The sequence below is a fragment of the Ixodes scapularis genome, unplaced genomic scaffold (genome assembly GCF_016920785.2).
Source record: "Ixodes scapularis isolate PalLabHiFi unplaced genomic scaffold, ASM1692078v2 PGA_scaffold0__279_contigs__length_252992795, whole genome shotgun sequence".
Taxonomy (NCBI): Eukaryota; Metazoa; Arthropoda; class Arachnida; order Ixodida; family Ixodidae; genus Ixodes; species Ixodes scapularis.
In genome coordinates, this window is record NW_024609835.1 from 97,695,057 (window position 1) to 97,709,027 (window position 13,971).

General features: G+C 44.6%; 2 protein-coding genes across 2 annotated transcripts; both read left to right on the forward strand.

Moving 5' to 3' along the window:
- Positions 1 to 2,341: 2,341 nt before the first annotated feature.
- Positions 2,342 to 3,820, forward strand: LOC115318980. Its single transcript, XM_040205542.1, has one exon. The coding sequence runs from the start codon at positions 2,342 to 2,344 to the stop codon at positions 3,818 to 3,820; it is 1,479 nt and encodes a 492-aa protein (XP_040061476.1).
- A 35-nt stretch (positions 3,821 to 3,855) lies between these two features.
- Positions 3,856 to 5,125, forward strand: LOC115318981 (the record flags this gene model as incomplete). Its single annotated transcript, XM_040205541.1, has 2 exons — positions 3,856 to 4,980; positions 5,081 to 5,125. Coding segments are annotated over 2 exons (1,170 nt in total), but the record flags the coding sequence as incomplete, so codon positions are not given.
- Positions 5,126 to 13,971: the final 8,846 nt, after the last annotated feature.

Genomic DNA, 13,971 nt, shown 5'->3' on the forward strand with positions numbered 1-13,971 from the left:
CGCAGGGTAGTCCTCTTTCGCTTCAGGCGGTCCACGCCTTCCTGGCTCGTATTAGGCATAATCTGGCCGTTAATTCCCGGGTTTCGGCACCAAAAAACCGCAATAATTACTAGCTTTCTTTGTTGTTTTGCTACCAGACCATGTCTAACTACATTTAGCTTGTCAGAAGTCAGGAAAGGGCGCCAACACGCATCTTTTCGGCTTCGACTCACAGAGAAGACTCCTTTATTTCCTCAAACTACAACAACAATACTGGCGGAAAGGGAAAGGGAAACCCCCGACGAGGCGAGCGCCCCAAGCTGCTCAAGGTCGCCCGGGAACGTGGTAGGGACGAGGGGGCTCTTCTTGAACACAAATGAGCCCGCCGCGGGATCTCCGGCGACCACCAAGACGGGAGGAAACGAGGCACCACATCGGGGGAAGGGGCGTCACCTAATCAAAAACACGCTCGCGGACGGGGGGAAAGTCAACAAAAGTACAACACTGATGTCCCATCAAACTGTGTGCTGTGCACACCAGGCTGCCTGGTGGGCACATGAGCCCGTGTGGTGTGACACCAGGCTCTCTGGTGTGCCCACCAGGCTGGTGTGCTCGATACAGCAGCATTGCTGGTGGGCACACCACATCTTCGGGTGTTACATCAGGATTCTCTCATATCACAACAGGATTGCCAGGTGTATTTTTCAATAGGGCGGCTCCGTCATCGATCTGCTAGGCTTTGTAAGTATCGAGGAGGCTGCGCGTGTACGGTGCTTGCACTGCACGAGTGCTCGTGCTTGGCAGGGAAGCTGAAAGCCCGGAGCTCGCGCTTGTTGCATTGGCTGCATCTGGACTTAAGCTGAAACGAAATATAGTTTCGTATCCTGTGACTAAAAAGTGTGCAAAAAGTTTATCTCGACTAAATGGTTACTAGTCTAGCGGCGTGTTTATTCTAAGCATATTTCAAGAGAAGAGGCAGGCACCACGGTGAATCCGAGGAGTTTAGGAGAAGATGAGGTGAACAGGGTAAAAATGGCCAATTAGTGGATCGTCCTGCAAAAGAGGCACCTTTTACGAAGTCACGACTTGATCAACCAATGACGTTCAGTGGCGGCGAGCAGCTCATGTTTTATCTTTCTTTCTTTTTTTTTCACGTTTAAGGTCGTTTCGAGGTCAAATGATAGTGACCATGAACACAATTTTTTTTTGGCGCTCCAGATTTTTAATAAGCTTTGGACGTGCTTAGTCTTGAGCTCCTTGCTATTGTTCCGCGGCCAATCAGATTGTGGTATTGTCAAATCAGACCGCAAAAGCAAAAAATCGAATTGCGAGGCCAAAAGAGTTCAAACTTAAGCTCTTTATTTCTCTCCACTTGGAGAGGGGAAACAGAGAAAAAAGGCAACTCAGATGTCGCTTGACGAGCCTCTGCCTCCCCGTAGTAGCGAAAGAGGACAGCATGTACATATACATAATGTTTTTCACAAGCACACTTATAACACAAAAATAGACATTACGTGGGGAGGGGGGGGGGAGGGGGAGAAAAGTAATCGATTTAGCCAAGTTTACAAATTCCAGGGCCACTCTTTCACAAATATGAAACGTACATTTTTTATGGTTTCACTCAAAACTTCTACATTCAATTTAGTCAGACGATTTGAAAAACAAGGTACTATATATTTCAACATCTGATTACTTTAGTTCGTTCCGGAGTGCGGAACTAACAACGTGTCAACAGACCGAGTTTCATAGGCAACCCGCTCATCCTAAGGTAGGAAATGGACATAATATATTTTCTTTTTGGCAAAAATATATTTTTTTACGAAAGAAAAAAGTTTATAATAATACTGAATAGGAATCTGTAGAATATTCAATTTACTAAATAATGGACTCGTAGGACTATTATATTCAGTATTACATATAAGGCGAACAGCTTTTTTTTGTAGAGTATGTATTAGTTTTATGATTGTAGCGGTCGTATTTTTCCATACCAAGAAGGAATAATTATATTTTGAATAGAAGAGGAAATTATATATATTAATTAAGCATAACCAAAATTGGGATGATGTGGCGATATTTGTACAATAAGACCTACAACTCTTGATAATATTTGACATGTCTGTTGTACAGTCTCGTCCCATGACGTGTAGTGATTAAATATAATTCCGAGAACTTTTACGCTTTCAACTATATACAGTGTGCTCCAAGAGAAAGAATGGACGTATATAAACCGTTTGTATTTCGTAATATAAATAATACGGTTTTTGTCTTACTGATCTTTGTCTTACTGATGACTACATGCTAGCAAATATTAAAAGCGGGCAGCGAGAGGCACCACGACACTGGGCACGGCAGCTTCTCGGACATGAGGCTTAAAAACCCTTTCGTCTTTATCGTACAGATTTTGCTCGACGTTCTGCTGGTGCCTATCAGCGTGGATGATGCAACCCTCGGCAAGATTACGGTGTCCGACGTCCCGCTGTCTGCATCCGTCATCAGACGTTTTGACCAACCGGACACAAGCGAGCGTCACAAGCATCGGACCCACCCACTTCAAAACGAATACCCGCGGCCCATCTTCGACAAGCCATCGTCATCGACAGCTTCGTTTGAGGCTATAAAACCGGGCAGCGGGAGGCACCATGACACTGGGCACGGCAGCTTCTCGGACATGAGGCTTAAAAACCCTTTCGTCTTTATCGTACAGATTTTGCTCGACGTTCTGCTGGTGCCTATCAGCGTGGATGATGCAACCCTCGGCAAGATTACGGTGTCCGACGTCCCGCTGTCTGCATCCGTCATCAGACGTTTTGACCAACCGGACACAAGCGAGCGTCACAAGCATCGGACCCACCCACTTCAAAACGAATACCCGCGGCCCATCTTCGACAAGCCATCGTCATCGACAGCTTCGTTTGAGGCTATAAAACCGGGCAGCGGGAGGCACCACGACACTGGGCACGGCAGCTTCTCGGACATGAGGCTTAAAAACCCTTTCGTCTTTATCGTACAGGTAAGGAGGCACTACTACCTATCTTTTCGTAGTAATAACGTGTGCCTGATCTTGCTGCCGTGCCCACGGTCGTGTTATTCATTGTTGTGCAATGTGATCGTGTATTTAAAAATGCTACTCCTGCTTAGCGGTGATGTTGAGGTTAACCCTGGTCCGGACATGAAGATTATAATGGAACAGCTTAAAGCCATTGCTAAAGATATACAGGACATAAAGAACGAAAAGGTCACAACAAATGACAGACTCTCAGCCATCGAACAAAAGCTAGAAAGCTTTAGTACGCTCCAAACTACCGTCAGTGCGTGTCAAGAAAAAATAATTGAACTTGAAGCTAACATCAAAACCATTTCTAAAAAGCTAGACGATTTGGAAAACCGAAGCAGGAGAGCAAACTTGATAATCTACGGAATCAAAGAAAAAGACACTGAAAACAGTGAAATACTTGAAAGAGTGGTTTCAGACGAAATCTTCGGAAAGCTTCTTAACACGCCGATATCAGGCATCGAAAGAATTCACCGTCTGGGAAAAAAGACGGACCAAAGAATTAGACCTGTCATCCTAAAACTACTTGACTGCAGAGATAAGACAAGAGTGCTGAAAAATTGCTTCAAATTGAAAGGGACAACGTTTTCTATCAGCGAGGATTTTTCACGCCCCGTGCAACAGATACGAAAGAAACTGTGGGAAAGCACTAAAATCAATCGAGATAAAAACGACAAAGTGTTCTTGACTTTCGATAAGGTCAGGGTAAACGGGCAGTTGTACGCATGGGACGAGGATAAAAATGACAAAGTTCTAATAGCAAAAAACGATGTCACCGACCACGCCTAGTTGATAACCGTGTTTTACCATCTAATGTTACAGTCCTTAATTTGAACGCAAGAAGTCTTCTAAATAAGGTAGATGCACTAGAGTCTATACTCTTGGAATACAATCCAGAAATCGTTACAGTAACTGAAACGTGGCTACACCCGTTAATATCTGACAGCGAAATATTGCCACCAGACTACATTATTCTAAGAAAGAATAGATTAACAAGGGGTGGTGGTGTAGCAATCATCTTAAAACGCGGTCTTTCTTATGTGCCTATGCCTGAGGTAAAAAACGTGGAATCTTTATGGTGTAAGGTCTCCTTTGAAAATTATTCTATTGATGTCGGCGTTGTTTATCGTCCCCCAGACTCTGACCTACAGTATCTTCATAGCCTCTATGACTACATGCTAGCAAATATTAAAAGCGACAAAATCATCATGACGGGTGATATTAATATGCCCGAAATAAACTGGGACTCGCTGCACCCTGGCCTGGACACTGCTGATGTTATTATAGACATGCTATTTGCGTTCAATCTAACCCAAATCGTCAGGGAACCAACCAGGGTGCAGGGATCGTCACGGAGCTTGCTTGACGTAGTGTTCCTCAGTGACCACTTTCCTTGGGCTCAAACTTGCGTAGAAGTGGTGGAGGGGATATCTGACCATAAAATTGTTGTATGCACGGTACCTGTTCGTAGTTCCGCCATCTCCCATGGCTGCGCCAAATACGTGCTCGATTTCTACAAAGCCGACGATGCTAGCATTCAAACTTATCTTGCTCATGAATTTAACGATTTTCAAGAACTCTATGATGGAACTGATATTAGTATTGACGAACTATGGCAAAAACTCAAGTCAATTATTAATCACTGCATCACTAAGTTTATTCCTAGTAAACGTAAAATGATAAGGAAGCTAAACCCATGGATTTCACGTGAAATCATTCACCTGAAGCGTAAGCTAAAAAGACTAAGAAAGTCGTCCAAAAAGCGTCCACTCACCAACCACAATTCAACTATATCGGAACTATCCAGACTGCTCAAACTGAAGATCAAAGAAGCAAAGCACAAATACTACAATATTACCCTCCACAATTTTGTGAAAGCATCACCGCAAAAATTCTGGAACCATATAATTCCCACAAAATCTAAAACTTCCAACATAAGTGCCTCGGAGGCACAAAAAATGGCAGAAGAATTCAGCAGTTTTTTTAAGTCCGTCTTCACAGCTGATAATGGCAAAGAAAACTTAACTCTACCTTCTAAAACCTACGCAGATAAAGATCTTGGTGGCTTACACATTACAGAAGCAGGTGTTCTAAAACTTTTACTCGACTTAGACGCAAAAAAGGGTACGGGTCCTGACGAAATTCCTAACATGTTTTTAAAAAAATACGCTGAATGGATAAGCAAGTATTTAGTGCTAATTTTTAACAAGTCTTTGAGTCTTTCTTTGGTTCCCGCAGAGTGGAAAGTCGCAAAAGTTATTCCTATTCATAAGTCTGGCGATAGCTCTTTAACTTCTAACTACAGACCTATATCCCTAACGTGTACTTGCTGCATGATAATGGAACACATAATTTTGAAATTTATGACAGAATTCACTGAGAAACATAATATACTAAATGCACACCAGCATGGTTTTAGGAGAGGTTTGTCAACGACTTCACAGCTAATCGAGACACTTCATGATTTTTCGATGGGTATAAACAATACAAGACAAATTGACGTAATTTACTTAGACTTATCAAAGGCCTTCGACCATGTTTCGCACGTCAAACTTGTAAAAAAACTTAAACATATTATGGGGGAGGGACCGATAATAAAATGGATAGAGGACTATTTAAGAAATCGTTTTCAGTTTGTTTATTACGAAATACAGGTTTCACAACCAGTTGCAGTACAGTCGGGAGTTCCACAGGGCTCTGTCCTAGCTCCACTCTTATTTCTTCTGTACATTAATGACATGGTTGATGGCACTGACGCAAACATAAGGTTATTTGCAGATGACTGCATTATTTATCGCGATATCTCATGCCAAGATGACCAAGCAATATTAAACAGATCTTTAAAGAAGGTAGCAGACTGGTGCAGTGAATGGCAGATGGTTTTAAACACTGAAAAGACGGTTTGTATGTGCTTGACCAATAAAAAAAAATGTTCTGGAATTTCCTTACAGCTTAGACGGTAAAATTTTGCGCAGAGTCACTGAATACAAATATCTAGGTGTCGTGATAACGTCTAATTTAAACTGGAATGCACATGTCAAATACGTATCTAGTAAAGCGCTCGTCAAATTATTTTTTCTAAAAAGAACGTTAAAACACTCTAGTCGTGAAACCAAGTTGTTCGCATACACCACACTCGTTCGCCCGGTATTAGAATATGCACTCATTGCTTGGTTCCCACATACGCAAACCAATGTCAACATCCTCGAAAGTATTCAGAGGAAAGCGATAAGATTTGTTCACCACAAGTATGGTCGCTTTGATTCCCCTACAGAATTGCTGAAAAGATCCAGCCTACTGACCATTGCTGATCGCGCCAAACTAGGAAGACTCAAATTTTTATATCTCCTTTTAAACGACGCCTTTAAAATGGACAAGAACAAGTATGTGAATTTTTCCCAGGCAAGAACAACAAGACATAAACACTGCAATACATTAACTGAATACTCTTTCAATAATAATACTTTTAGGTACTCTTTCTTTCCTTCAGCTGTAAGAGATTGGAACAGCCTTGATCCGCTGTTTTTTAGCTACACAAATGTGGATGCGTTCATTCAAGCTCTTGAACAGGACCTTCTCAGCAAGTTCATCAGTTAGTTCTTTCTGTTATGTTCTGTTTCGTTTGTTTCAATATGAAAGGAAGTGACGATTTCTAAGAATTACTTATTTTCGCGCGCCTCAAAAATTGTGTCTGTTGTTTTTATTTGTACCATACCTGCTATAATCCCTCAATGGGAATTGGCAATATTTTGAAAATAAAAAAAAAAAAAAATTTAATTTGTCCAGGCATTTAACTGTTCCAAAAAAATTATTCGCAGTACTTATAATCTGGTAAATATCATCGCCTGTAAAGAATACACTGGTATCATCAGCGTAAATAACGAGACTTACATTGTTATGAATATTTACGATGTCATTGATGTAGAGATTAAAAAGAAGTGGTCCCAGAATGCTCCCTTGGGTACGCCGGCAGTCTGTTTCCTAAAATCCGATTTTTTTTTATTTACTTCAACACACCGGTATTGATAATAACCCGAAGGAAAAATCCATCAATGTAACGCTGTTTGGCAGTCAATGTTTTCTAGTGGACCGCTGACTGTGCCTGACTGTACGTCAAGCATGTCTGATTGGACAACAAGTTACTCTGACCGACAGTCAAACTCCAGTCAGACTCCGATTGTCGGCTTTCTGATGGTTTCCTGGTGGCAGTCGGCCGCCGCGAAATGCCATCAGGATGTCCTGGTGGTGATTCTGACTGTACATCGATTGTCTCTGACTGTACGTCAGAAAGCTTTGACGTGCAGACAGAAGTACGGTCAAAGGACGTAAAGTTCGTTCGGATACCACTATTTCGTCAAATCTATGAATACGAAAAGTAATCCATGCACGAGAAAACGATTTCGGGACGTGAGCCCATAAAACCGCTGACGTTAGAGATGTGACAAGCAACCGACCGACAACCTTGATCAGAAGCCCGCCGAAGCCGCCGAAGCGTCGAACGCGACACTTCGCACTTCGCTTCGCCCATGGAGGCTTCGCCGAGCTTTCATGAACGATCGCTCTCGACTCGTTTTGTTTGCCCGCTTGCTCCAACCTGTCGATCCTGCCCGGGCTCTACAATGTCTTATGTTTTAGTAGAATTTCTACTCGACAAGACCCAGCCTGTTGTGAGTTCCGACGATGTAAGGGACTTTAGCGGTGTAGTTAAAGACGACAAGGTGTACCAGGTCTACTGGGCCGATGACGCGCGAACAAAAGGATCATTCTACGACGCGAAAGTACTCTACATGGCAGGTGAGTAGAACTGAAGTACGGCGAGTGATGTACGAGTGCTTTCATAACATGCTGACGACTTAACTGCATTTGCAGCCGAAGCATCTCGTATAAAACGAATAGTCAAATCGAGTTTCTGTAGCGGTGGCGTAGCATAGCGGTTAGTGTTTACGATTTGTACGCAAGCGGTCGCGGGTTCGATCCTCGGTGGTCCTGCTTTTTTTTTTTTTGCTTTTTCTCGAACATTTTGTTTTATCGAGGCATTTGGCGATATTTATGAGTGCGTATAGCTTTACTCTTATATAAATGCTGCCCTTGATGATGAAACTCCCTTGGCAGTGGCAGTCAGACGTCATCTGATGGACCATCAGATGACGTCTGATGGTCCACCACGTTCCACCAAGGCTGCTGACTGGCAGTCAGTGTCCCAAATTACGTAGCTTGATGGAATTTTCAATAGGGAAAGATAACTTCTAATCATATCTAGAGCAACACCACGAATGCCGTAAATATGCCGCTTTTGAAGTAATGTGTCATGATTGATCCGGTCAAACGCCTTTGAAAAATTTATGAATGCACCGAGCGTTAATAACTTTTTTCAGTGTTGTTTAAAATTAATTTGTTTTGTTTTAACAAGGCAAGTTTGGTAAAGAAACTCTTCCTAAATCCGTATTGACTGGGTGTTAAGATAGAAAATATTTTGCAGAAACTATACAGCCTGTGATGTATTATTTTTTCTAGACCTTTGGAAAATGGGGTAAAACAGAAATCGGTTTATAAGTTTCAAGGTTGTTTTTATCTCAAGCTTTATATAGCACAGACACCTTTGCTACCTGCATTTTTTGTGGGAACGTTTCGTTCTCAATCGCTAGATTAAAAATATGTGTTACGCAAGGAACAATCGACCGCAAAACATGTTTGACAGGTTTAATTTGAAAATCACATATATCGAAGCTCTTACTATTTTTTTAAGCTTTGGAAAACAGAAAATACTTCATGTTCGTCTGTTGAAAACAAAAACATACTATGTGAAACCTTCTGCACATACCTAACGGCATCTACACAGTGTACACTCTGGACAAGTGAAGCAAAATGATCACTAAACGTTTTGGCCAAATCAACTCCTTTTATGACGATACATTCAATTTTTGTCTTTGTTACTTTATCCGCATGCCACCCTTGTTTTATTAACTCATTTAGTTTCTTCCATACTACCTCGTATCTCTTGTCATCTTTAAATAAATTATTGAAATACACGCGTTTAGCTTGCCTTAAAGTCCGTGTTAATTGATTTCTAAGTTTTTTAAATAGGACCAAAATGTTAATACCCTAGTGTGTACGAATCTATGGAAGAAAAATATTTCTTATTTATCTCTTCTTTTTATTTTGGCTCTAGCCCAGGGTTTGCGAGACTTTCGAGGAACCTTATGCAATTGATAAGGAAAGCAGCGACCCTATATCATTTTAAACCGTTCAAGGAAACAATTCAACGCTTCGTCAGCAGACACGTTTGACAGCACCGCACTCGACTTCGGAACTCATCAGTTGTTCAAAAAGGTCAAGGTTTCTAGCGCTTATATTTCTAAAATAAATCTGAGCATAAAATATTTTTTTAAGGTGTAGTCTACATTTGGGGGAGGGGGGGGGGGGGGGGCAAGCATGTATATTGGAAGGTGGTCGGTAATAGTTTCCTCAACCACTCCAGCAATTTTATTCGTTTCTGAAATATTTGTTAAAAATAAATCCAACAACGGCGCGAGGTCCTACCACGTTATTTAAAGTGAGGACATAGAAAGAGACAACGGAATGACCTATCTGCCTGTGATGGCGGCTTTAGAACATTCTCTTCACGAGCTCTCCGAGGCGCGTGCGTGTGCATGCGCCTCGAGCCATCTCTTTTATTTTTGATGAGCAAAATGGATCTGTGGGTGCGTTGCACCCTACAACGTCTGCAAGAACAGTCTTTGCTTCGCAGAAGGCTTGCTCTGCGTCTTCACACCAAGGTAGCTTGGAAGTGGCACGTCCAGAGTTTGCCAGGAGCACGGTGTAAGATACACTCTTCAGGTGAGGACACGCCGGCGTTGAACGCGCGGCGCGAGGAATCAGATAGTGTTCCCGCTCATTCACACTGGAAGCGGATCCGCGTTCGCAAAGCGGTTGCGAACGGTGTTGTATAAATATCCAGTACAACTGCACGCCCACTTGATGTCATCGAGTGCGCGTGCGATTGCGCTGTTTCTTTATACAACCGCGTTCGCGACCGCTTTGCGAACGCGGATCCGCTTCCAGTGTGAATGAGCGGTAAGTTCGACGAGCATCCCAAAGGCTGCATCATTCCGCCACCACCGTGCCCGCGGTTGGCAGTGTCGCCGGTGGCCAAACGCCGAAACTGTGTGAAAGCGAAAAGATTAGAGAGTTTTAGAATAGGGGGCCCCAACGCTTTGGGTAACCCAAAGCTTTGGGGTACCCAACGCAACGACACCTCACGCAGCGTGCTTATAGAATAGGGTTTGTGACGACGCAACGCGGCACGCTCGCTTTTTTCGCATGCAGCGCCATTGTGGACAACGAACGAACTTCTTAACAGTGAAAAATTATTAAAACGCAAAACATTTCCGCCGAAACGACACTTTATTGTGGCTTGCGGTTCAAATAATAGGGAGGGTAACACCAGTTGGAACGGCACAGCAAGGCCCATCTGCCGACCGTCTCTGAATCAGAAGATTTACTTCTCTGGTCAACAAGAGAGTGCACGCCCTCAAATACCAGGCTATCATGTGAGCTAATGGAATTATCTGAGAACTGGACGGGCCATTTCCCGGTCACAGGCACGACGCTGGTAGGTGTAGCTTGCTGTTAGCTCATCCTGTAGCTGAAGCAGCACGACAGTTATAGAGAGTTTTATAATCGGGGGTCCCAAAGCTTTGGGGCCCCAAAGAAATAGGGGCTCAGCACTGCGCATGCGTAGAACCCAAACTCCGTTTGGGGTTTTGGGTTGGCCCGCGCCCCCAACGTGAAATTCGAGAAATAACGTGGGGCCCCCAATTGCTTGGGGCCGGGTTGTATATCGGCAAACATGGCGGCGCCCTTTTCGCTCGCTTCGGTGCAAATTCGTCATGGTCGCTGCAGTATTAGCCAATTTCATTGCCAATGAATAGTGCAACCGGCTTTCGCTTTGCTTAATCTCGCTCAAGTCACCAAGAATGAGCGGTGGGCTCGCCCCATTTTAAAGATCGTACCTGATTCTGGCCGTTCCTAAGCCTAAACATACGTCGTAACTGTTGACATGGTGACGTATTGCTACTCCGCGGCTAAAGGCTCGTTCACACAGACCCGTTTCTTTCTTTTTCTTTTTTTTCACGTTAAGTTACGAAAAGTAACCGGGAAATCTGTGCTTCGTGTTGAACTGTGCCAGCAGCAGGTCGACCCGGTCGCGTATGGCCCGCGTGGGGAAATTTCTTCCGATTGCTTCGGGGACCCTTTCGTCGGCCATTCAAGTCCATCTCCTGGAATTTAATGAGTTAGTGGCATACAGTTCGCGTAGCACATAAATGTCATCGCCGATCGAGAAGCGAACGCTCGCGGGAGCCTTCTCTTCCTCCATTTTCTTTTGGCCTTGGATCGGCCTCGACTCGTTCGGCCATCCCATTTCGGGTGTAGCCGAAACAATCCAATCCGTAGCGCTCTAATTTGGCGCTTGTTCTCGTAGTAACATAGAGAGTTGAGCTAGCTTGTACATAAAAGATATACCTAAAACAGCGCACAAGTACAGGAGGAAGATAACAAAACACAGGAAGGGGCGCTGACTCCCAACTTATGTATTGTGAAAGAAAGGGAAAGAGGAAGCTTCAGATATGAAGCCCACGTTGTTGTTTTTCTTTCTTCTTTTTTCTCATCTTTTTTTTCTTCGTGACCTTATAATGTCAGTTTTCTCCTTTTCTATTGCAACTTAGTAATTTATATGTTTTTATTCTTTCTTCTTTATACCTTGTTTGTGCGCGTGGGCTTCATGTCTGAAGCTTCCTCTTTCTCTTTCTTTCACAATATATAAGTTGGGAGTCAGCGCTCTTTCCTGTGTTCTATTTTCTTCCTTCTTTGCTTGCGCGCTGTTTTAGGTATGGCTCGTTCTCGATATTTTTGGGTGTGCGCTTTGACCATATGCTGCCGAAGATTTTGGCCTTCAACTATGCCGAGACTGAGACGAACGCGAGCGCGCATACTCTGCGGGCAGTTGCACTATTTAGATCTGAGCTGGAGCGACTTTGAAGCCTTGAAATACTTGTTTGCAAGATGCAGGTATCGTGCCACCGAGTAGCAATACGTTGCCATGTCAACGGTTACCGCGTATGTTTAGGCTTAGAAACGGTCAAAATCGGGGACGATCTTTAAAATGGGGCGAGCCCACCGCTCATTCTTTGTGATTTGAGCCAGATCAAGCAAAGCGAAAGCCGGTAGCACTATTCACTGGCATTTAAATGGGCTAATACTGCAGCGACCATGACGAATTTGCTCCGAAGCGAGCAGAAAGGGCGCCGCCATGTTTGCCGACGCAACCCGACCCCAAGCGCCAACCCAAAGCCCCAAACAGATTTTGGGTTCTGCGCATGCGCAGTGGTGAGCCCCTATTTCTTTGGGGCCCCCAAGCTTTGGGGGCCCCTATTCTAAAACTCTCTATTATCTCGTTGCCATGACACCCCGGTACACCGTGGTCTTTCTGCACGTGCGACAACCTCGCTGGAGCTCTGCGCGTGTGGTACATGAGGCGGCACAAGCCGTCTTGTACGTGCCCATGGGTCGACGAGTCACCTGCCCGCGCCGCTTGAAACCATATTGAGAGAGAGTGAAGAGCGAACTTTAACGGGCACGTCGCGAGGAGCGCGCTGTCCTCACCTGAAGAGTATTATCAAATACTTTACTAGGGGGAATACATTCCACTCCTGTCAAATACAATAGCCTCGCCGCGGACAGGTTTTCTGCGCTTGGCGAGAGCCATCTATCGTCGGGGAGGTCTCGGCTATCGGGCGGTAAATGACGATGATGATGATGATGGTTGTTCTACATACCAAATTCACTGTTTGGAAATGCTCAAGACACGTGCCGCGTGCCACTTCTAGAAAGAACACGGAGCCTAAAATCTAGCTCAGTGCTGCGCTGTGCCGCCATGATCTTCCCAAGGGTTGCACGTTGCACGTGCTTCGTGCATCGACGCACCTTGCGCTACTTTTTAAACATGAAGGGGCTTTAGGTGGAATCGGAGACGACACCGCCGCGGCCGCCGCGAAGTTCCACGAGCACATGCGCATGGACTGACGCGGACCTGCCCTGTCAGGGCTGGATCCGGCCATGCTGGCGTTCTGTCTAATGCAAATGAGCGGAGTTGAATGTATTCCCCCTAGTAAAGTATTTGGCTCAGTTATGAGACTGCTCATAGACGCTGCATGCACGAGCAGTACTCCCCCACCCCTCCCCCTTCACTCATCATGACTCGCCTCCTGTCGTTCGACACGCTGGACGGCTGCTATAGTAACTGCACTGTATTCTGTGGAATACGTACGTATCGAAGCGCAGCGTCTAGATGGCGTTCCACCGTACTTTAGGGAACACACAGTTACAGTTAGTAAATGAAAATCTAGATGGCGCTTCGAACGACGTTAGGTGGACTGAAGTGAGTGAGTGGGGTACTCCCTTCCGCGGAAGTTCCACAACTGAAATAATCTACAGGGTGATTCAAGGAGAGGTCAGGCTCATTAAGTCGACTGCAAAATTCGGTTTCTTAACCTATCCCGCTACGACTTTGTGCAGTGTTGCCCACAGACGGTGCATTTTTTTTTTTTAATTTGCAAAGAGCTAATTTACCTGAGGAAAAAGTAAAGAAGGAAAAAGGCTTAGCTCCAATGGAAACGCAGCGACGCTACCGGTCTTCAGACAACACGGTGCCGTTTTGCACGAGAGACAAGAGATGGCGCAAGGAACGCCGCCAACGAACGAGCATACGGCGCCGAGAGCCGACGGCCGGCATCTTTAGCAGACGCTCTTTTCGACTCAAAAGCGGCGCGCGTTCCGTAGGCGGCGACAGTCGCAGAAACAAAAAAGACAGGCGCGGTAACAACAAGGAACTGCAGCTCCTTATCTGTTAAAGACGCCGGCTCTCGGCGTCGTATGATCGT